General features: G+C 41.2%; 1 protein-coding gene and 1 long non-coding RNA gene across 13 annotated transcripts in view; one reads left to right on the top strand and one right to left on the bottom strand.

The window, feature by feature from the left end:
- MPDZ (multiple PDZ domain crumbs cell polarity complex component) overlaps window positions 1-24,514 on the top strand; it is a gene marked incomplete at its 5' end in the record, with an annotated part of 133,938 nt that overhangs the window by 66,702 nt on the left and 42,722 nt on the right. For 3 of the 12 annotated variants that reach the window (XM_084628273.1, XM_084628274.1, XM_084628265.1), the window contains 7 exons: window positions 3,323-3,521; window positions 7,560-7,601; window positions 12,307-12,411; window positions 14,734-14,829; window positions 19,042-19,219; window positions 22,767-22,877; window positions 23,415-23,498. In XM_084628273.1, coding sequence (XP_084484399.1) covers window positions 3,323-3,521; window positions 7,560-7,601; window positions 12,307-12,411; window positions 14,734-14,829; window positions 19,042-19,219; window positions 22,767-22,877; window positions 23,415-23,498 — 815 coding nt within the window. The remainder of the gene's footprint in view (window positions 1-3,322; window positions 3,522-7,559; window positions 7,602-12,306; window positions 12,412-14,733; window positions 14,830-19,041; window positions 19,220-22,766; window positions 22,878-23,414; window positions 23,499-24,514) is intronic. The other 9 variants (XM_084628272.1, XM_084628267.1, XM_084628268.1 and 6 more) reach the window with 7 other exon arrangements.
- Window positions 14,778-23,953, bottom strand: LOC311520659. Its single transcript, XR_014711655.1, has 3 exons — window positions 23,882-23,953; window positions 19,819-19,903; window positions 14,778-14,913 (listed from the first exon to the last, which is right to left on the bottom strand). It is a non-coding gene; the product is annotated as an uncharacterized lncRNA (long non-coding RNA).

Genomic DNA, 24,514 nt, shown 5'->3' with positions numbered 1-24,514 from the left:
GAGCCCTGGCCTGCCTTCTTTCTGCTGGGTTACTCCCAGGAGAGGTGTATCTTGACAGCTGTCCCTTCAAATGCAAACTGTATGATTCTAGATATCCCTTACCCAAGGTGTGCAAAGATGGATGGGGAGCTCTTACTCTCCCTGCTCCCCACCATATAGCTGGAGATCACAATGTAGTCCGAAGTCCAGCCTTTGCCAAGAATACCTAAGCACTCCATACTGTCCACATGTACTGTAGGTGCAGTGAGTAGGGTCAGTAAGTTGCATGTCTAGTGTATCAGTGAAACATAAACATAAGAACACCCAATTATATGTAGTCCAGAGTATGTAGTGTATTTATATGTAGTCCAAAGTTAAATGGCAAAAAGCTGGAATTCCTTAGTCGTAGTATGTATGATATAATGTGAAAATAAAAGAATCTAGCTTTTGGCTGTCCCCTCCCCCTTCCCCTTGCAACCCCTTCTTGTTCTGGACCCTTGTGCTGCTGGGGCCTGGCCAGCGTTTTGCACACATGGCTGCACTGCTTTTAACTTTCACTTTTAGTAAAGGAGCTAAATCAAGTGCTGTATAATGGTGTTGAAAGCTGCAGCTGTGTCAGTTATTTCAGTTGAGAACTGGCATTTTGTTTCTTTAAATGGCATCGGTCATGGCTTCAAACTCAGACACAACACTGTTAGCTTGCGGTTTAATTAAAAAACCTATGTTGGGAGGTTCAGATATAATGAAAGGTAAAGTGTCATTGCTCTGGTAATATTAGTGAAAGCTGTTGATGCACTAGCGGTGGCATTTCATTTTTTTTCTTTGCTTGTTCTTCTGAAGTCATGGATGTGACATCAGACATGCAAGTAAAGTTTAATATTGATGTGATCTCATAGGCAAGGGGCCAAATTTGTCGTTGGTATGATTGTGTTGATTACAGTGGAGCTGTGCTCATTTACCCAAGGGAGAAACTGGGTTCATAATCTGGAGAGAGATTTTCGTTGGCACCCGGGAAACGGGTAATGCCCACAGAAAGGAACACACATGCTGCCTGCGTTCTGGCGCTGAGTGCAGCTCAACGTAGAACTACATGTGCGTTCTGTTTCCGCTATGAATAACGCGTGCAAGGGGATCTGCCCAGAGATTAGTGTTGGATGCGGGAGTGTGTGAGAATAAACGTATGGACGATGCCCCCAGACCACAGCCTACGCTGGCCATCTGTCATGTGTGCAGCATTGGTTTTGAACTAACCTAGGTGGCGGAATAAAGGCAGCTGACTTCTGTCCTGTACTCCACTACTAGCCATGGGGTAGAAGAATTTATGAAAATCGAAAGCATCCTTTCCTCTGGGTGTTTTACAGTAGGTTAAAATACATATGTACGTGTTCATTGAGACAATCAGAGAACCTGCCCAGAGCTCAAAATACCTGCCAAACATGAGTCCTCTACCCCAAATAACCTTGTGTCCTTCCATCTGTTTTATTATTAAATGCCCTGAAAAAGAGATGAGCTTTGTAGTGTGCCTGGGAGGTTAATAAATCTGGGCCCTGGCATGCCAAAGCAAGGAAGACCATTCCAGAGTTCAGGGCCGTGCTTGTTAGCAGCAGCCCCCTGCTTCAACTCAGGAGGCTCCGTCTCTGTAGCCTCCATTGATCTCAACTGCAAATGGGGAGAGAGGTGGTTTCATGTAATCAGGAGCCACTTAATAAGAGCTTTATAGTTTCTGGCATGAGTCCATGCATAGGACAAGCCAGTATTTGGCCTATTGTTACTTGTTTCTTTAAATCATTACATTTCCCCCTTTCAAAATGTGTTCCTCACTTTTTATTTGGGGGTTGGACTAGATGACCTTCTGAGGTCCCTTCCACCCGTGATATTCTATGATTCTGTTCTATGAGTGTGAAAGAACCTTTGTGGTGGTGCTTATAGGTGCCCAGTTTTGTTTACATCACCTTTTATGCCTATTTTCAAAAGCTCTAGGGGTGTAAGCAGGCTGAGTATAACCTTAATGAGTGTTCCAGGGTCTTGTTGTGCTGGACAAAATTTTCAGAATTTGGGTGCTGGCTCCTATATCTACATTTAGGCCCCCTACATAAACCTGGTTTGCTTTGCAGAAGCAATGAGTTCCTTTAGTTCCCACTAAAGTGGGTGGGAGCTGTGGGTAGTCAGAACTCTACAAATCAGGTCATTGTTATTAAGGAGACTAAACGTGGATTTAAGAGCCTAACTTTAGGTGCTTATGTTTGAAATATTTGGCCTTGGTGTTAACTGGCACGCTTTGTGGCACTCTTACTACAGAGGACAAAGGCAGACTTGGTTAAGGAGATAGTATTAACCTCCCATCCCTAGAGGTTCATTGGCAGTGCTGAGTAGAGGAGCTTGACCTGCTGTCCTACAGGTACCTTTCTTTTGCCTGTTCTGTAGATTATTAGAGAAAGACAGCTCTGGAGAATGACAGTCAGGTACTTTTCATGAACACTAAATGTGCTCAAAAATAAAAAATGAAAAAACTTGTATTTAAAAATACCCGAACACACAAACATACTTGAAATCCTTCAGTGAGTATGAGTCAGAATCAACCAAAATAGTGAGCAGCATCTGTCTTTCCTACTTCCTGTAGTGAAAGGAAGATGTAAACAAGGATTGACTGTAAGTGTAGGCTTATAAGGTACTGCGTGACCTAGCTAAAGTGTATATAACTGACATATGATCTCTCTCTCAACAACACGCTCTAATCTAAATCATAAGGCACTACTTGATCCAGTGTCCATTGAAATCAATGGGAAGATGCCAATGAACTTCAATGGACATTGGATCAGGCATTCTGTACGCACCAAGAATATGTTGATCAGCGTTAGGTGTATTGACTTTTCTGTTCCTATTTATTGATCCTGACTTCGTTTCAAACCTCAGGATTTTTCTGGTTTTGTTTTTTAAAAACCCTCTCTAATATAATTAAAATAAATAAAATTACCTTTACCATCTAAGACTGATCTAGCTGATCATGTTTAGAAGCAATTTATCTCTCTCTCACTCAAGCTTTTTTTATTTTTGTTTCTCTCTGTTTTAAATACCACTTCAGTTACATTTTTCTTTTGGTATGAAAGTTCAATAATAATGTCTTTGTCTAGGGCTGTGACTGCTGTTCCTGCCCACAGGCTGGATTAGCATCTTTGGGCCTATAGAGTGCATTGAAACCAGACCCAGATTTAGGGGTGCAATTCACATCTCCTTCATCTGCACACTCCATTATGGCTCAGTGCAGGTGGAGTGTATTTCACTTTATACACTGTGTTCCTTATTTATATACACAATAATCTGCTCCATGCCTGTCTTATAATAGGTATGACCGTAAGTTCCAATAAAGACGGCTCGGGAATGATAGTCCGCAGCATCATCCATGGCGGTTCCATAAGTCGTGATGGACGAATCGGTGTGGGGGATTGTATTCTATCCATTAATGAAGAGACAACCACTAATTTAACCAATGCACAGGCCCGGGCTATGCTGAGGAGACATTCACTCATTGGATCTGATATAAAGTAGGTAAAGCGAGGGTAAGAGTTGTGGTGGGAAGGGACTTGCAGTCAAGAAACATAATGCAAGTCAATATTCTAATCAGGACAGGTTTTGGGGGAGTTTTTTGCTCCTGAAAATTAAAGTCATCTTTAAATTGGGGCTTTATATAATTGAAAGTTGAAATCATTTGTGAAAGGTTTTGTGTGTTTCCTTTGGTGCTGTTATCATTGATCTGCCTGTCTTTACTCGAGAACAAGGTAATCAAAACCTTTTAAAGAGCAACTTTCTCAAATCAGGCTCATTCAAGTCCCAACATTTCTATTTACCTCTAATTGGGGAGCTGCAACTAGAATTTTCCACTTGCCATGTGGCTTTTAGAAAAAAACTTTTCATATCAAGAAAATAAGAAGACTTTAATTGGGGATTTGTGATTCTGAAATGTGAGTTGTTCTTGCCATAGCACAAGTGATTTTGTTTGCAGAATATCTTTATAATGAACTCATCTTTGCTGGTTGCCAAACAGAAAGTATGACACGTGATATTAATGCAGAAGAAGAATGTTGAAAGGATATTTTCAGTACATCTATGACAAAAGGCAGAAATACAGTACATCTTGTGAAGGCTTTTCCAGTTCTCTGTTGGTACATAAAAGGGAGCTACTATTGTAATAATAGCACTCCAAACAACAGACTTTTTAGAATGTGCATGATTTAATACAAGGCTTGAAAAATCCACTTGCATGTGGAGAGTAAGTGTCCCCGTTTCCCTCCCCATTCCCCGCACCGTATATTTTGTCAATTTCAGAATCTAAGCTTTCCTTTTAAAATAAAATTATGTGTGTAGCTCTTATAGTTGTGGAGATAACCTTCCAAACATGAACCATCTGTAAAGGGATTCAGTGATGTCTTCCTGAGTCTGCAGAGAGCAAGCTCCAGAGCCTGTACTGCTGCTGCTTAGAGCTTTGCCAGGCTGATTAGTCCTGTTAGTTTTCTGAACCCTGTGGGCAGCAGTGAAATTGACAAGCATCAGGCCAGTTTCACTTCAGCTCCTTTGTGGGGAGGAGGAGAAGAAAAGGCATTGTCTGTACTACAAAAGTACACTGGTTTGAATTGATTTAAAACTCAGTCTCGCAAAATCAGTGCAAACCCCTATGTTGACACTTAAAACCATGATAATCTTTGCTTATATTGAATAAATTTAAATTGGTAATTTGCTGACATAAGCTAAATCAATGCAAGCAAGGGTTAAATTGATTTGGTGTGCTTCTCTAGTATAGACAATTCCTAAGAGGATATGTGTATGCAGCCCATGGCACCCAGCCTCCCAGACTGGGTTGTCAGACTCTGGCTCACAGGGCTGATTCTACTGTGCTGCAAATAGCTTGTGTAGACAATACTTTGAAGTTGTGGCTTGTCCTCTGAAGCCCACCACCCTCCTAAGGCTTCAGAGCCTGAGCTGCAACATCGACACCGCTATTTTTAGCACGGTTGTGAAATCCACACGTCTGTCAACCTGTGCATTTCCTTTGCTGTCATCAGCATTGCTCTGCCTGTCTTTACTCAAAACAAGGTAAAAAAACCTTTTGAAGAGCAACTGGGAGGCTCATGGCCACAGGTTGTGTAGACACAAGTATAGCAGCCCCAGTAGCAGTAATTGGAGATATTCGTGGGGAAAGGGAGAGAGATTTAAGAGAATGAGAAACGGTTAGAGTAGCAGAATCGTCCCACCCCCCCGCGCACACACTCCAGTCACAACAATCAGAAGGGGAGGGGAGGGATAGAGCAGTGTAGCCCTCCCACCTACCCTTGCATCAGAAAGATGAAACCAAAGATAGACTGCATCTTTCCACAGCAACTAAAGAGAACTGGGAGTATCACTAGCATTTGATAAGAAAGATGGACTCAATCATGGTCAAGGAGAGGACCCTGCTGGGAACCCCAGCACACTCCTCTGTCCCAGCCATGATGCTGAAGAAGAAAGCTTGCTTCTCATCTGGTTTTTCTCCTTGCACAGTGCAGGCTGCCCATTTTTGTCTGAATCTTTGGATAGTACATCCAAATTGTTAGTAATCCAGTGATTGTTAGGTGTCTAAATAAAATGTAGGGGTAAATGGGTCTGTGAGCGGGCATGGGAGTAGTGGAGAGGGAAAGATTGATGGGATTAGAAAAGAGAAATTAACATAAAGATTTTGAGGGGAGACATGGAAAGGGGGAAAAGAACAGAAAATATATGATGGGGTAGAGAACATGTATGAAAAGGAGGAGAGAGAGAGGGAGAGAAGGAAAAGAGGAAACAATTATTTAAGACAATGCAGGAAAATATGCATCAGCATCTGTGGTAAGAAAGAAAATGTGGTGTAAAGGGAGACAGGGAAATTAAGATATACACAAGGCAAAAGATATGGAAATACACAGTTTTTAAAAAGTAGTGAGCAAAAGGTTGACAATGTGTTGCAATTAAATGTAGCACATAACGGTTGTATTGCTTTAAATTTCAAAGGGCATGGCTTGGGACAGCTGTGGGTGCAGCTGTACCAGGATTTTTTTACCCTGGTTATTTCTTTGCCGTGTGGGAGGAACAGACTTCAACTTGTCTAAGTACCATTGATACAGGTTCATTTTTGAAGATTTCTTCAGTCGGTTTTAACTGGTAAATGTAGATTTTTAAATGAAAATTTGATGTTGTAGTCAGGGTGGTTGTTGTTCTATCAGAGATTTGATGGACGTAGAAAATCTCAAAGAAACAAGACATTTGTCATTATAATGCTGAATATGTCAAGTTTTCATTTGACATCTACAGTTATCTATTAAAAGCCTGCTTAATAAAACTTCACAAGTTGAAGCCTGCTCCCTCCACTGCAAAGAAATAACCAAATAAAAGGCCGAACCCTGCTGTGACTTCACTGGGAGTCTTGCAGGAGGAAGGACTGTGACATTTGGCTCTAAATGACTCTGGTTTTGCTCTTGCTCTTGTTACCCTCTTTTGTCAGTACAGCATCACTTCTCGTTCATTTTACACTGTCAAGAGCACTGTTGCCAGAAAAACACTGAATTACAGTATCACAAAAATACACCTGGATTTTTCTGCAAATGCCCAAACTGGAGAGCTCTGATTATGCAGAACTGTAGCGATTGCTGATTGCTGAACAGGGTGCATAACCTAGCCCATATCAGTCTGGAGGCCAATGAAAGTATTCTGCCCTGCCATGCAGGAGACCCTAGTGGTTCAATGCCCAGTCTTTCAGACTAACGGGTTAACAGTCGTGTGGGAGGCAGCATGCTTAGCCTGTGGGGAGAGGAATCAAATCATTCCCATTACAGTCCTGATTAACTTACAGCATATAGGGAGGGGGCTGCACTGTAGGGCCTCAAATGTGAAGTTGTGGAGGCATGGGTGGGGCTTAAATGAAACATTTCACTTACAAAGTTGTGTTGCATGTTTTATGGGGAACCTGATTTGTTGAAAAACCACCCAAAACATTTGTACTGTGCACCTATTGCAGATTGCACCTTTGTTTTATTTTTACTCAAGGATATTTGAGTTTCAGGAGTTCAAGACCAGCCAGCTTGAATTCCAGGTTTCATTATTTTTTGGGGAAAACCAGATGTGTGGCCTTGCCAGAATGCATTTTTTTTAACTTCTCACTCCACCTTGCCAGAGGCTCTTATATTTCTGTAATAATAGCCAGGGTTTTTTGCTCAGCAGCAGCTGCTAGTAACATCTGCCAGATAATTACTGAGCTGAATCAAAATTCACCTGCCTTAACCTAAAGTGTGTGGATGAATTCCTGATCAAGGAATAAAAGATTGATTGCAGTTCCATTTTCCCGTGCTTGTTAATAATCACTGCTATAGACACCAATAAAGAGCAGATGCTTTCTGGGGGAGGTGTAGATGGAATGTTGGTGGGAGGGATAAAAATAAATAAATAAATAAATAAAATAAACAAACAGAAGCTCACACTTTTAACTACATATGTATGCAACTCACATTCAGCCTGAGACACTGACATTTGTTAAGACCATTGTAAAAAGATGCTGCATCGTATGCTTCACATTCTAGATCTTCTCCAGCACCTGCTGATGATCAGGCCCCCTTTTATGTGTGAGTATCGGTGATTCAAAAGCTCATTATGGCTCTGTGTTGCAACTTGTCTGTGAATCATTTCATGCTTTTATAACACCCAAAATGTCAGGGATGTATCCAGATATAGGTACAGTAAATATATATATATGGCTTTTAAGCATGCAGATTGGAGCATACTTCCTCAGACTGTATTAAAAACACTGGTTTCTGAAAAATTGCTGATTTTTACTTTATTTTATTTCAGTTGTATTATCCATATAGAATGTATCCTAATAGCTTGTGTGTAAGAGAACAATCATGGGAATTGATACATATGTAGATGTACTGATATCTGGATTAATCTCAGTGTCATATTTTCTTTGGCACTAATGTTTTATTTTCTCCACATGTAACAAAAAGGTTTGGTAAACTAAAGGTTTGGTAAAGTAAACTGTATGTTGACTCCAGTAACTTGTCCTGAATGTGTACCTACTTCGTTACTCAGTTTGTTTCCTCTCTTTGTGTTTAAAGGTTTTTGTGTGGCTGTTTGACCAAGCATGCAATGAATGTTCCTTTTGTACTGCATGCGGTGTTGTGTTTACGAAATGTTTTTATATCTACACCATTTGGTGTTTCCATTGTCACTGCTTTCTTTGCAAAGTATATGTTAAAACATTTTTTTTTACATCTCATCAGAAAGGAAATAGCAACATTTTCAATATAAAACTGACTGTTATAAAGGAGAGGAAGTTATTAAACTTTGACATTTTAACCTCTTACAGATCAGAAATACAATGCAACTATAATTCACTCATTTACCCTTGTTTCTCTGATTTGTATGTCCTCCCTATCTCCTCAATCCCCTCCCCCCCAGCAGTTTGTTACACTTCTCCGTCCTTTTTCCTGACCACATTTTGGAGTAAGTTTTAAAGCTGGTGTCAGTTTCTCCTATGGATGAGCCTTTTCAATGTTGGAGTAGAACAATGTTATCTTTATTTCTGTCTCTCAGCACTAAGAACCACAGTGTTCCAGTGGCCCAATGCCTGGGAACCTTCAGAGTCCTAGGCCCCTGGTCACCGATGATTTGATCATTCAAGGTACTGAGCAATTCCTGGAGGCACTGAGTGCCCCCAGCTCTCACTGAAGATGGCAGTCAACATCTTGCAGAGACTAGCCTAAAGTCTGTCCCAAAGAGAGCAGCCCCAATAAAAGAGGGCTTTTAACAGTTTTCCTTTGTTAGGGCATTGTACTGTATGCTCTCATGCAGAGCCTACCTCCCTACAATTTTGGTTATTCCACTAGATCTAGTTCTATCATTTCATTTGAGTAACATGGTGTAAATATAGAGAGAAAGGGGGGAGAATTCTAAATGGTACTACGTTACAGTAGAACCTAGCTAATTGCAGGAATGACTGGGGAGTTGATTACAGATGACTGAATTTTGGAAATTGTTGACTTGCTAATCGCAGTAACCTCCCCACACAGAATACAACTTCATGTATGACAAGCATAACTTCCTTTTTTATTCATGCTGATACTTTCTGGTGTACTACCAAATATTCTGTAGCATATTTTGTAAAATAGCTGAAGCCTTTATAATTGGCTACATAAAAAACAAATTCACAAATGGACACCTCTGTCAAATCTTAGCTGAGAAGTGAGAAGAGAGAGGCAGGTTTTGTGTGCAAATGATAGGGTGTGTGGATTAGGGCAATTCAAATTAGCAAGGTTGTACTGTATTTATTTAAGTGCTAAGTGCATTCAAATTATGTGTTTGCTTTGGTATATTTACTGTAGACAGAGGATAGGTAAAACATGAACTGTTGGGTCCAGTTCTTTCTTCAGACACATGAGAATAGCTTCCACTGATTTAAATCAGTAGGAAGCTATGTGCCTATCTCAGGGCAAAATTTTGGACCATATTGTTTATATAAAACATTATAATGGAATTAATTAGGAAGTCTGGTTTACCATGTTCACATTTGCAAACATAATGATTAAGATAAGACACTTGTGAGACTTTTGTAGATGTGATCCCTTGAAACAATACACTGTTGTTTTTTTTTCTTTTTAATCTGGTCTTTTAGGTCCTGATTCTTGGGTATGGATGAGCTCTTGGTGGAAGACTCTAGGGGAGACAAAGGTGGAATTATATCACCATGGCAGTCTCATGACCCTGGGGGTCAGACCACCTGCAAGCACAATTTAGAGCAGCCTCAGGGCTGTTTATGGTCCTGAATTCTTTATAGCAGACACTTTTTAAAAATACTTTATTATGGTTTGCTGTTTATGTCTGCATTTGTATTAAGGTGAAATTTGATTAATTTGAGTGAAGGGTGGAAATAATTAGATCAATAGATGCTTTTCTCTTGTTTAAATGACATTTTAATGTTTTCATGGCTTTTATAATGGTAGGAATTCTTATGAGCTAGCCTGCAAAAGTAGTAGTTGAGTTGCTATGTCAGAGCAGCTCTAACTCTTTGTTCCCATTTATGACACTCACAGCTGGAGAGGTGAGGTTGAGTGACAAGGGAACTTATTGTAAAATGTGGAGAAACAAAGGGAACTTTGCAAAATAGTTTTATGAAAAGTTTGATTTGGTCTTTTTTTTTCCATTTCAGAACCTAGGCCTGATAATATAAATGTGTTGTACTAGTGTATGTCCATTAGTGATGTACAAGAATCCTAGAAATCTGTTTGCCATGGAAAAATATTTGTGAGAATCTTTAGTTTTTACATTTTGTGAAAAAATAAAAACATATACGGTAGAACTCCATTTATCTGAGCCTCCATATCTGTCTCTCTGTATTAACTATGCTACCACCTGCCTGGGGCTGACAGCAGCTTTGGGGTTGGGCAGCCAGCCTCCACCTCAGCTCTGGGTGGCTCGTGATTCAGTTAATATGGAGAGCCAAATAATGGCGGCTCCGATAAACAGGGTTCTACTGTCAATAAAACATTGTGTTCAAGTGATACCTGTATGTATTGTGACTAGGGAAATGAAAAAGTTCAGCATTTCATTTTAATTGTGGAAAAATGCAGATTTTTATGTTGTTTATTATCAGAGTTTTTTTTTTATCATATAAAACTAAGATTCCTATTGATGTCCTACTCTTGAGGAAATGCAAGTAGCAGGCTGTGGCATTGCTCTGAAAGTTTTGTATTGGCATTTTGTGTTTCAGAACTGAAAAGCACTCAGTAATTGGCACTAGTGTTTGAATGGGGGCATTTTCATGATGGCCCAGGCACAAAAGGCTATAATAGGTCTTAGGAAAGAAAACCAAACAACATGGAGGGTGGGAAAACCTGGAATTTCAGCCAAAGGGAAACTATTTTATTAGAGAGGATTGAGTAGAAGAGGCATTATTTCTCCCTTCCTCAGTGGAAGCCCCTTGTGCATTTTTGAGACACTTTAATTGTGTGGTGGGGAGTGGTGCATGCCTTGTCAGGGACAGTGGAGGGGGCTTTTCTTTGCCATCAATTTTATACCCCAAAGCTGTAGGTTGACAGCATTGTTTTATGTAAGTTCCTTCTATGTGCTCTTCCCTTTACTCCCTTATCATGTGCAGCTGAAAACAAATTGGAGCACAAGATAAGGGATACTTTTGTGGAGTAGTGAAAAGGAATTGGGCTTCTATGCAAATACCCCAGGCCTGTACAGATACACTGAGTGTTGCAGGATTTCCCTTCTCATGGAACTTGGGATGTCTGTGCATTTGCCAGGCTTGTCTCCATGCCCATTCTGTGGGAGAATAAATTGCCTTGCCTTTTCCACAACCAGATGATTGGCAGGGTAGACCTCAGTTTGAAACTAGTAAGTTTTCTTCCAGTGCAGGACAAGAGCTGGACCAAAAGATTTTTGTTTTCTGGAACTTTTAAGAGTTTTTGGGGAAAAAATGGGGAAAGACACTGTGATTCCCCAGGTTATTTAGGTTCTTGTCATATTCTTTGGAACTGTTCTCAAATACCCAGCTGCAGAGAATGTTCTATCAGCATCATTCTCCTGTTTGACTATATTGGAATGATCCATTCTTTTAATTGGTAAGAATGCTGAAGGGCCTTTTGGACTCCTCCCTGCCACCATAAAGACACCATTGTCATTAGCACTGGCTGAAAAACGAGGAACCAATATTATTTTTCTGCACTCCCTTCCCCTCTACTGTTTTGCTGATGATGTGTTGTTCAGGCTTCTTACTCTGTGTATGCATCACCCTCATGGCTGTTATTGCATCTACCTATCTATCTATTGCATCTATCTTCACAGGAACTGTGGAGAACAAAAATCAAACCTTGATGGAAATCATAAAAGCTACTGTAAAATGTGTGTAAACAAGCTTCCAGAAAGGGACAGTAGTGCTGCTGCGCACCAGTCATGTTCTTCAGCATGTTGATGCCAAGGGCTTTTTGTTGTAAACCAGTCCTTCAGCAGGACAATCTTTGCCACGACTGAACTGTACATTTCCAGTATTAGAAATGAAAAATGGTGTGATGAGCACCAGATAGCTTGGTGAAGTGGACAGGCGCTAACATGACTACAGATGCGTAGTAATGTGACTGCTTAATTAGGGATATGGTTTGCATAGTTGCAAATCATCCTTCCTTGTACCTGGGCTATCTGTTTCACATCAATTGATGCTTAAAATGGTCTGAAAAGGCTATCACTCAGCGTTTCCTTAGGTTACCTGAGGCATGACCCATGACTTCTGTTTTGCTTTTGTGTGTTTTGTTTTGTGTTTTATTGCAGGATTATATATGTGCCAGCAGAACATTTGGAAGAGTACAAAGCCAGTTTGGGACAACAACCAGAAGATACAATACCACTCAATCTCTTTTCTGCACACACTGTAAGGTGAATCAATATGTTCTCCTATTATCCTACTGTAAGGGCTCTTTCCTTTAACTCTTCCCATGCATGGACATCAGTATTGCAGACTTTTGCTCATATCAATATTTTTTCTTTATCATTATGGTAAAGCACTGGCAAGTAAAGCACTCTTCCAGTATTCTTGCCAGCAAGTTTAAAGAAGTATGGACTGGATGAATGGACTGTAAAGTGGATAGAAACCTGGCTAGATCATCGGGCTCAACAGATAGTGATCAACGGCTCCATGTCTAGTTGGCAGCCAGTGTCGAGTGGAGTGCCCCAAGGGTCGGTCCTGGGGCTGGTTTTGTTCAATATCTTCATTAATATTAATATGGAGGATGGTGTGGATTGCACCCTCAGCAAGTTTGCAGATGACACTAAACTGGGAGGAGTGGTAAAATACGCTGGAGAGTAGGGATAGGATACAGAGGGACCTAGACAAATTAAAGAATTGGGCCAAAAGAAATTTGATAAGGTTCAACAAGGATAAGTGCAGAGTCCTGCACTTAGGATGGAAGAATCTCATGCACTGCTACAGACTAGGGAATGAGTGGCTAGGCAGCAGTTCTGCAGAAAAGGACCTAGGGGTTACAGTGGACAAGAAGTTGGATATGAGTCAACAGTGTGCCCTTGTTGCCAAGAAGGCCAATGGCATTTTGGGCTGTATAAGTAGGGGCATTGCCAGCAGATCGAGGGACGTGATCGTTCCCCTCTATTCGGCATTGGTGAGGCCTCATCTGGAGTACTGTGTCCAGTTTTGGGCCCCACACTACAAGAAGGATGTGGAAAAATTATAAAGCGTCCAGCAGAGGGCAACAAAAATTATTAGGGGGCTGGAGCATATGATTTATGAGGAGAGACTGAGGGAACTGGGATTACTTAGTCTGCAGAAGAGAAGAATGAGGGGGGATTTGATAGCTAATTTCAACTACCTGAAAGGGGGTTCCAAAGAGGATGGATCTAGACTGTTCTCCGTGGTAGCAGGTGACAGAGTTGCAGTGGGGGAGGTTTAGGTTGGATATTAGGAAACACTATTTCACTCGGAAGGTGGTGAAGCACTGGAATGGGTTACCTAGGGAGGTGGTGGAATCTCCTTCCTTAGAGGTTTTTAAGGTCAGGCTTGACAAAGCCCTGGCTGGGATGATTTAGTTGGGGATTAGTCCTGCTTTGAGCAGGGGGTTGGACTAGATGACCTCCCGAGTTCCATTCCAACCCTAATATTCTGTGATTCTATAAGTAGATTTTTGTGCCTGGCTAGAAGTTTTCCATTACATTTTTGTAAGGCTAATATATGTGTGTCTGAAAGAGGTGAATATACACCATTTATATCCTATTCTAGTTAACTTCATCCCTTTGTAGGCCTCTCACTGAATTAGAAGATGGTGTGTATGTAAATATTGGTTGGGAATACGCTTCATTAATTAAATAGTTTTTTAAAGCAACAAAATACTGAAAAAATACTGATATTTCAACATTGTCAGATTTGTGAGACAATGGGAATAGTCTGTGAAATCAAGCAGTTATAGGGGATGGGGAGGGGGGTTTCAGAAAAAAATTCAAATATTATGTCTCATTAGCTGTACTCTTCCAAAATTTGAAAATGACATTTCTGTTCCATCTAGAATGTATGTTGCAACAATTAGATGTGAATTTCCAGTCACAGAATGAACTTTTCTCAGCATTCTCCTAGGCCTCAGAAAATCATTAGAATTATTGGCCAGGATTTTCAAAAGTGACTAACAATACTGCATACCTCCATCTCAGCTAGAGACACTTTAAAGAAACCTGATTTTCAGAGAGAGAGAGGGTGCAGATCACCTTCAGAGTGTTTCAAGTTGGGTACCAAAACCACTTATCACTTTTGAAAATTATAGCTGTTATTTTTTTTCCCTTTGGAAACTAAACTTCAATTTGTTTAAATTTTGGCTCCACTCCCATTTAGAAATGCAGAGTATTCTACTCTGTGGTTGTCATTGGTGAAAGCTTAATTGAAGAGAGTGGAACAGGAATTCCTAAACACAGGATATATTATATCAGAAGCTTACTGGGAGGGTGGTGACTCCAGATGGTTCACAGCTGTACCATAAGAATTTAAAATCTTTCTTACAATATAAGGGGAACACTTAGAAATGTGCTAGATACTAAAGCACTTTTTTACTCGCTATTTTCTCGTGTAAAAGCACGGCTACCTCCATAATCTGTAAAAATTCTCATTCTGTCCGTTAGATCCGTTTGGTGTTCGTTGCATAACGACACCTGGGACTTTATTAGGATTTTAAATGTACTTTGTTTGCTCTTATTTATTAGCAGAGAAATTCCAGAACTACCTGAACGTGAAGAGGGGGAGGGAGAAGAAAGCGAACTTCAGAATGCAGCTTACAGTCACTGGAACCAGCCCAGACGGTGAGTATGGATTCCCAGTTGAATGACACTCTCTCATAAACATCGGTGTATTGAAATTGGAACTATAGTGGATCCTTTCCAATACTGTAAAGTAAATAAGGAAGCAGTCAAAATAGTGTAGCGTTTATATCTATGCATAACACAAATAGGGCATATTTATTTTTACTCTAGTCAGCCTAAATCCCTGTGATCCAACTTGTGTGCTGAGTGCCTGGGAAGATTAGTTTTAAATTTAATTTGCACTGATAAACCTAAGCCAGGGGACTACAAAATTAACTCTTCACATATATGAGTGGGATGATATCCAAGTTCTTGGAGGTAGCCTTCCAATTATAAAAAGAGCAGGAGTACTTGTGGCACCTTAGAAACAAACAAATTTATTAGAGCACAAGCTTTCGTGGGCTACAGCCCACTTCATTGGATGCATAGAATGGAACATATAATAAGATATATGTATACATACAGATAAGTTGGAAGTTACCATACAAACTGAGAGAGGCTAATTAGTTAAGATGAGCTATTATCAGCAGGAGAAAAAAACTTTTGTAGTGATAATCAAGATGGCCCATTTAGACAGTTCACGACAAGAAGGTGTGAGGATACTTAACTTAAGGAAATAGACTCAATATGTGTAATGACCCAGCCACTCCCAATCTCTGTTCAAACCCAAGTTAATGGTATCTAGTTCGCATATTAATTCAAGCTCAGCAGTTTCTCGTTGGAGTCTGTTTTTGAAGCTTTTCTGTTGCAAAATTGCCACCCTTAAATCTTTTACTGAGTGGCCACAGAGGTTGAAGTGTTCTCCTACCGGTTTTTGAATGTTATGATTCCTGATGTCAGGGAGGAGTGGTAGATACGCTGGAGGGCAGGGATAGGATACAGAGGGACCTAGACAAATTGGAGGATTGGGCCAAAAGAAATCTGATGAGGTTCAATAAGGATAAGTGCAGGGTCCTGCACTTAGGACGGAAGAACCCAATGCACAGCTACAGACTAGGGACCGAATGGCTAGGCAGCAGTTCTGCGGAAAAGGACCTAGGGGTGACAGTGGACGAGAAACTGGATATGAGTCAGCAGTGTGCCCTTGTTGCCAAGAAGGCCAATGGCATTTTGGGATGTATAAGTAGGGGCATAGCGAGCAGATCGAGGGACGTGATCGTCCCCCTCTATTCGACATTGGTGAGGCTTCATCTGGAGTACTGTGTCCAGTTTTGGGCCCCACACTACAAGAAGGATGTGGATAAATTGGAGAGAGTCCAGCGAAGGGCAACAAAAATGATTAGGGGTCTGGAACACATGAGTTATGAGGAGAGGCTGAGGGAACTGGGATTGTTTAGTCTGCAGAAGAGAAGAATGAGGGGGGATTTGATAGCTGCTTTCAACTACCTGAGAGGTAGTTCCGGAGAGGATGGTTCTAGACTATTCTCAGTGGTGGAAGAGGACAGGACAAGGAGTAATGGTCTCAAGTTACAGTGGGGGAGGTTTAGGTTGGATATTAGGAAAAACTTTTTCACTAGGAGGGTGGTGAAACACTGGAATGTGTTGCCTAGGGAGGTGGTGGAATCTCCTTCCTTAGAAGTTTTTAAGGTCAGGCTTGACAAAGCCCTGGCTGGGATGATTTAATTGGGGATGGGTCCTGCTTTTGAGCAGGGGGTTGGACTAGATGACCTCCTGAGGTCCCTTCCAACCCTGATATTCTATGATTCTATGATTTGTGTCCATTTATTCTTTAGCGTAGAGACTGTCCGGTTTGGCCAATGTACATGGCAGAGGGGCATTGCTGGCACATGATGACATATATCACATTGGTAGATGTGCAGGTGAACGAGCCCCTGATGGTGTGGCTAATGTGATTAGGTCCTGTGATGGTGTCACTTGAATAAATATGTGGACAAAGTTGGCATCGGGCTTTGTTGCAAGGATAGGTTCCTGGGTTAGTGTTTTTGTTGTGTGGTGTGTGGTTGCTGATGAGTATTTGCTTCAGGTTGGGGGGCTGTCTGTAAGCGAGGACTGGCCTGTCTCCCAAGATCTGTGAGAGTGATGGGTTGTCCCTCAGGATAGGTTGTAGATCCTTGATGATGCGTGGGAGATGTTTTAGTCGGGGGCTGAAGGTGACAGTGGCATTCTGTTATTTTCTTTGTTGGGCCTGTCCTGTAGTAGGTGACTTCTGGGTACAGTTCTGGCTCTGTCAATCTGTTTTTTTCACTTCAGCAGGTGGGTATTGTAGTTTTAAGAATGCTTGATGGAGATCTTCTAGGTGTTTGTCTCTGTCTGAGGGATTGGAGCAAATAAGGTTGTATCGTAGAGCTTGGCTGTAGACAATGGATCGTGTGGTGTGTCCTGGATGGAAGCTGGAGGCATGTAGGTGGTCAGTAGGTTTCCAGTATAGGGTGGTGTTCATGTGACCATTGCTTATTAGCACAGTAGTGGCCAGGAAATGTGTGGATTGGTCTAGGCTGAGGTCAATCCACTTGTGTGGATTGGTCTAGGCTGAGGTTGATGGTGGGATGGAAATTGTTGAAATCCTGGTGGAATTCCTCAAAGGCTTCTTTTCCATGGGTCCAGATGATGAAGATGTCATTAGTGTAGCGCAAGTAGAGTAGGGGCATTAGGGGATGAGAGCTGAGGAAGCGGTGTTCTAAGTCAGCCACAAAAATGTTAGCATACTGTGGGGCCATGCGGGTACCCGTAGCAGTGCCGCTGACTTGAAGGTATATATTGTCCCCAAATGTGAAATAGTTATGGGTGAGGACAAAGTCACAAAGGTCAGCCACCAGGTTTGCCGTGACATTATCGGGGATACTGATCCTGATGGCCTGTAGTCCATCTTTGTGTGGAATGTTGGTGTAGAGGGCATCCATAGTGGCCAGGAGGGTGTTTTCTGGAAGATTACCGATGGATTGTAGTTTCCTCAGAAAGTCAGTGGTGTCTCAAAGATGGCAGGGAGTGCTGGTAGCGTAGGGCCTGAGGAGAGAGTCCGCATAGCCAGACAATCCTGCTGTCAGGGTGCCAATGCCTGAGAGGATGGGGTGTCCAGGATTCCCAGGTTTATGGATCTTGGGTAGCAGATAGAATACCCCTGGTCAGGGTTCTGGGCATGTGTCTACACAGATCTGTTCCTGTGCTTTTTCAGGGAGTTTCTTGAGCAGATGGTATAGTTTCTTTTGGTAATCCTCAGTGGGATCAGAGGATAATGGCTTGTAGAATATAGAGTTAGAGAGCTGCCTAGCAGCCTCTTGTTCACATTCCAACTTATTCATTATGACGACAGCACCTCCTTTGTCAACCTTTTTGATTATGATGTCAGAGTTGTTCCTGAGGCTGTGGATGGCATCGTGTTCAGAACGGCTGAGGTTATGGGGCAAGTGATGCTGGTTTTCCACAATTTCAGCCTGTGCACGTCAACGGAAGCAATCTATGTAGAAGTCCAGTCTGTTGTTTCGACCTTCAGGAGGAGTCCACGCAGAATCCTTCTTTTTGTGGTGTTGGTAGGAAGGATTCTGTGGGTTAGTATGTTGTTCAGAGGTGTGTTGGAAATATTCTTTGAGTCGGAGAAGTCGAAAGTAGAATTCTAGGTCACCACAGAACTGTATCATGTTTGTGGGCCTGGAGGGACAAAAGGAGAGGCCCCGAGATAGGACAGACTCTTCTGACGGGCTAAGAGTATAGTTGGAAAGATTAACAATATTGTTGGGTGGGTTAAGGGAACCACTGTTATGGCTCCTTGTGGCATGTAGTAGTTTAGATAGTTTAGTGTCCTTTTTCCTTTGTAGAGAAGCAAAGTGTGTGTTGTAAATGGCTTGTCTAGATTTTGTAAAATCTATCCATGAGGAAGTTTTTGTGGAAGGTTGGTTTTTTATGAGTATCCAGTTTTGAGAGCTCATTCTTAATCTTTCCCTGTTTGCTATATAGGATGTTGTTCAGGTGGTTTTGCAGTTTCAGAATGTTATTCTTGCTGTAGCTCACATAGGATATACGAGGGTTAGCTAGAAGCCCAAAATAAATGGAGGGCAGTAGACAAAAGTTAGACACTAAATAGACTTGTTGGTCATTCCCAACCCACTGTCCTAGAAAGGCATGAAAACATCCAAGGAAGAATTTTTCTCAGATATGTTCCATAGAATTGTACAAATGACAGGCCTTTGGAATTTATAGACGAGAGGCTGTGATGTAGATACAATGCATTCCTTTTTGGTTTTTTTGTCATTGTAGGGTTGAGCTTTGGAGAGAACCTAGCAAGTCGTTGGGAATCAGCATCGTCGGTGGACGAGGGATGGGGAGTCGGCTGAGCAATGGTGAAGTGATGAGGGGAATCTTTATCAAACACATTCTGGAAGACAGCCCCGCTGGCAAAAATGGAACTTTAAAAACTGGAGATAGAATAGTGGAGGTACCATGCAAACTTATAATGTGCTTTAATTTTTCACATGTATATACATCAACCTTGCAAATGTCTGCTTGTGGACATAATTTTGTTATGGCAAAGCAAGAGATTGTGATTTTTTTTTTCTCATCAGCCATCATGGTACAGGGCCAGCAACTAGATTTTGTGCCTACAAACCCAGGGCCTACATGGCGTACAGTTATCACTTTTTTATTTAAATATTTCTGAATATAAAACCACCACCACCATCACAATGGAATGTAGGTAGCCCTATGAGTACCGGACCCCTCCAATGTCTCCATTACTGTCCGCACTACTGGCAGCCCTTAAGAGTTTTACCACGTGGTATACCAAATGTAGTTACTGCATTATAACCATAGTCCTATCATGTGTGTGTTTTACATGCAAAGGGCCTCAGGCTTACATACAGCCTCAAATGTACATAGTCTTCAGAGTAACACAGGGATGCACAAGGTCCTGGATCCTAGCCCCTATTTAGACCAGCTGATTCAGGAGAAAGATTACCATGTTTCATGCAGCTGCATAGGGTAGTTAAAGAGATGGCCATAAAGAGGAGGAGAACTGCAAATAGACATCCCACTTACCTGCATGTTAGCGCTTATCCAGACCCTGTCTTTCATCTCCACTTAGTCTCCGTGTCCGGGTGGGAGTACATAAAGCTCTGCTTAGCTGCTAACAGAGAGGGGGTTAGAGCCAAACTTGTGGGACACAGAGAAACTTTTCCACCCCTGCAGCTAGGTTAGGGGGAGACTTTTTTCTCCTGAACACTGATCCCCTTTTTGCCGTCTTTGCAGGGATGATGCCCTCACCTTCACTCCACCCTGGTTCAGCTTTGGAGCAAAGTTGGCAGCCAAGATTAAGCGACATTCTTTCTAAAACTGTTTTTCAGTTGGCTGTCAGTTAATACTCCACCCCGTATCTTAGGTTGTTAGGAAATGCACTATTCTTTATGACGTCTGGACCCTGGCTGCCATTCTTTAAGTACATGGCAACCCAGATGGCAGAGTCTGTGATTCTGCCTCTCAGGTAGGGTGGTTTTAAGTGGGTAATGTTTAAACTGGAATTACATGGACAGTGTATAGGACAGAGATGCAGGGCATCAGAAAAGCTTCTACAGTGAACAGCCAGAGAGGACTGCAGAGCTTCAAAGCATTGGCCAACAGGTATGAAGATGGAATTTGGGCTGGAGAGGACCCATTTATAACATATTGTATAAATAAGCACTTACATAATAAAAAGTTACAGCTTCATCCAGGCACTTATATGACCTCCTATCTAAGTACCAGTGCAGAGCTCTATTAGGTATTGGTTTTATATAATAGCACAAATAGACTAGTATTCAGTAATGGCTGAGGTTGGCCTAAATGTTTTGGTCTGTCTCTGATGTATGAACACATTGGTTATATCAAGGATGAGAACTGCTTTTACTTTGCAGAATGGCTAGAAATGCCATTAATGGTCAATATAAGTGAGTCATTGGGTTTTAATGAGCATATGGACTGTCCCAGAAAATGAAACTTGCAGAAGTGAATGTGGGGGAATACACATGTTAACTAGACGACTGTAGACATAGTGTGTGTGTGTGTGTGCGTGCGTGCGTGCGTATATATCTATCTATATATATAGTGACCATGTATGTCTGGACATGTACGTATAGTTTCCCTTTCTTATACTGTAACATAACCTGGCTCTGCTCTCTAGTTAGCACCTGCCACTACTTCGGTCATTGGAAGTGATAGAGTGATAACAATACTGTTTTTTTCCTAATAGATTTAGAATCTGCTATCTTAAATGGTTTTCCTTCTCTTTATTTTACATTGGATGGTTAAGTCTCAGATAACCTATGAAATTAAAGAGGCAGAAGTAACTCTCACTATATGGCTTCTTATGCAAGTACTACTAACAAATAACACTTGTATCTTGGCTTTTAGCTATTATCATAGCCATTATGAATATGCTTTTCTAATGCTAACCTCACCATAACATGGACTTTCCTTGGATACCAAGATAAACTTTTTTTTAATCAACATATCAGTACATGTTATACGGAGAGCGAAAGAGAGAGTATGTTACATCTCAAAGAATTGTTCTTAGCCATCCTTTGTAAATATTTTGTTTAGGGAGGAAGAAATTTTTTCAATTCTGAGCTAAAACTAGTTTTGGGGGGCAGAGGGGAATGTAACAAGGAAAAATTGTCTAACATTAAAAAATAGTACTTTGCACTTATATAATGCTCCTCCTCCACCAGGGATCTTCAAATGCTTTGTAAGTATCATATAATTAAACCTCACATTGACTCAGTGAGGTAGGTATAAATAGCCCTGATTCTGAGCCATAAATGACTGGAAGCAATTGTTGGCAAACTCTGACATTGCTTTCATATTATTACATATTCTATAACCGTGGCTTTTGGGACAAAATATCGACATGGTACTTGAATGAAGCAGATGAATAGCCAGTTTTAAAATCCTTTAGAATATTGAAAGCCTAAATTATATGGCTGGGATTTCAAAAGAGCCTAAGGGTGATAGGCACCAAAATTCCCAGAATTAAAGGTGGGTGTCTGTGTCCCTTTGGACTTGTCTAATGTAGCAACAGTAAGGCCTTGTCTACACTGGCAAGTTACTGCACAGTAAAGCAGCTTTCTGCAGTGTAACTCCCAAAGCGTACACACTGTCAAGCCACTTAGTGCGCAGCAACTCCTCAGTTAGAGTGTTGCAAAAAACCCCACCTTGACGAGAGTCATAAGCCTTAAAGCGCAGAGGTTCCAGCGCTGTATTGGCAGTGTAAAGACATTACAGCGCAGAAAGTCTCTCCCCCCACTCCATACACACACACACACACTCCCTGTCACACACTCTGCCCTCCCCGCCCCGCTTCAGTTGAAAAGCAGCTGACCGTGTAGTAGGATGCCCATGGAACAATGGGATTGGGAAACCTGCATCATGTGATGCTGTGCCTGCCCCCTGGGGCATTGCAAACCCTTCCCAAAGCACCCTGCAGCCAGTCCCACAGTGGGATAGCGACCACAATGCACTGTTCTCTTCGCCGTTGCAAGAGCTGCTAATGTGGCTGCGGTCCAGCATCACAAGGAGCACAGTGTGAGCATGCGAGAATTGTTTATTAATTCCAGAGCTTCAATAAAAGTGGTATCACTTGTTGCTCAGAAACTTGCCAGTGTGGACATACCCTAAGTTAACATACACTAGGGAACTTTTAGTGTGCACCGGTGGTGTCTACGTGTGGCAGTTAGTGCATAGCATGTTGATGCATTTTAGAATTCACATCCCTCTAGTGTGCATTGCTGTGCCATGTAGATAAGCTCTTAGATGCCTTTTGAAAATCCAGTCTGTACGTTGTTGGTGCCTAAGGACCTGATTCAACGTATGTTGAAGTCAGTGGGGATCGTTCTGCTGAGTGCACAGGCCTTTGGCTCAGGCTGCAATAGACGATCCAAAATCAAAATCTTAGAAGTTGCTTCATTATACTTTAAGTTTTGTGTAATGTTAAGCTGAGGCCTTCCGATTTTCAGGTGGATGGAATTGACCTCAGAGATGCAAGCCATGAACAAGCTGTGGAAGCCATACGGAAGGCAGGCAACCCTGTAGTCTTTATGGTACAGAGCATTATAAACAGATCAAGGGTAAGCATCTTAAATGTGAAAAAGAGACAAAAAATAGGGATAGTTTAAATAAATGTCCAAGCTGATATTATTTTTGGGGTGGGGGGAGATATTTAATCCTGCAGGTTCCATCTCAAACAGAGCATTATAGGAACAAAGGTTTGATTTTTAAATATTATTTCCATTTAGAATGAAATTGATTTGGAATTTTCCTATAGTATGCTTGCTTCAAAGTATTTTGAAAAGCCTCCAGAATGATTGATTGTTGAGGAGAAAGGAGGGAGCCTATCTAAAAACAAGTCTTAGAGATTGATATTGTGTCCAAATGCATGCAAAATATACGGCAACAATTGTTGTTATATTAAGTGAGCATTAATGAAAGGACCTAGAGGTACACAAAAATAATTTTTCCTTCATTAAACTGCATGGACAATGCAAACACAATCTAATAAGCTTTAAAATAGTAGCTTGCATCACCTGAAACTAAACTTCCTCATTGTAGAGTCTATGTAATCTGCATGTTTATTTACTAGTTGTCTCATAACTTTTGTTTCCCAGCCAGAATCTCTCAATAGCTCTTCATCAACCTCTGCTCTCAGTGGGCAGAAACCTACTAACCCATTTTATCGTCAGTCATCTCAGGTAACGTTGCATGGAATAGCTTTCCTGAATGTTGGCTATTGATACTCAGGCTGCTAAAATGAGTATTGTGCATTTGCTAAGATATGGGCAAGATTGATGTTGTTTAATGAATTTTTAGGATGAGAGTGATGCTTTTACTTCATCACAGATGACTTTTTGTGTATATATGAATGTTCCTTCAGGAATTTTTAAAATTACAGTTCTACTTGTTCTGTTTCTCTACCCCCAACTAGCTTTACTGTATTTTAAAATTGACTGTTTATTAAAATATCCATACTTTCGTATGTAAAGCAAGGCATTGCACATGCTTTTCACTGTACACATGCTTTGTGATACAATTTTTAAAACAACTCTTTTTACTATCTTAATCATTTGAAACTTACATCTGTACATATAGTAAGAACTTGTGAGGGAATTTCCAGTCTTCGTTCATGTGTACTCATCCAGACAGCTAGCTGCATGCAAACAATAACAGTCTTTAATATGGTGCAACAACACATCTGCTAAAAATGACTGTTAAAAGAGAGTCAGATTTTCCACCATTGTATTCTTCAAGATACTGTACATGGAGATTAGAGTATGGCCCAGATAATATGAATGGGCTGTGTTGTCTGCTGGAAACAAATTTAGTAGTTCTCCATGCAAGCAGTTATGCGCCACATCTGTGCTACATAATGACTCTGCTCTGTTTATTTTTAAATAAGAATTACCGTTTGAGATGAGCGTATCTCCAGCCACATTGCAGGGCTTCACCCTTATGCATTTTTTGAATGCTTTGTTTGCTCAAATAACTAAATATTTTTATGCTAGTGGTTCCTTTTGTTTTGCTATGTACAAGTGTGCTTTCTTGCACAATGGTATTGTTGACAACAATCATTTTTAGATTACATGAAGGTAATTCCCTAAACAGTGCCCTGATTTACCCCTTGCACAGTCTCAATAACTTCTTCAACACGGTGGCATGGGATAGAAGTCAGGGCAGCCAGTGTTTTTTCATTGACATATCATTATGTCAG

This window comes from Lepidochelys olivacea (genome assembly GCF_965140295.1).
Source record: "Lepidochelys olivacea isolate rLepOli2 genome assembly, chromosome: 5".
Classification (NCBI taxonomy): Eukaryota; Metazoa; Chordata; order Testudines; family Cheloniidae; genus Lepidochelys; species Lepidochelys olivacea.
This window is presented reverse-complemented; position numbering and strand designations above follow the sequence as displayed.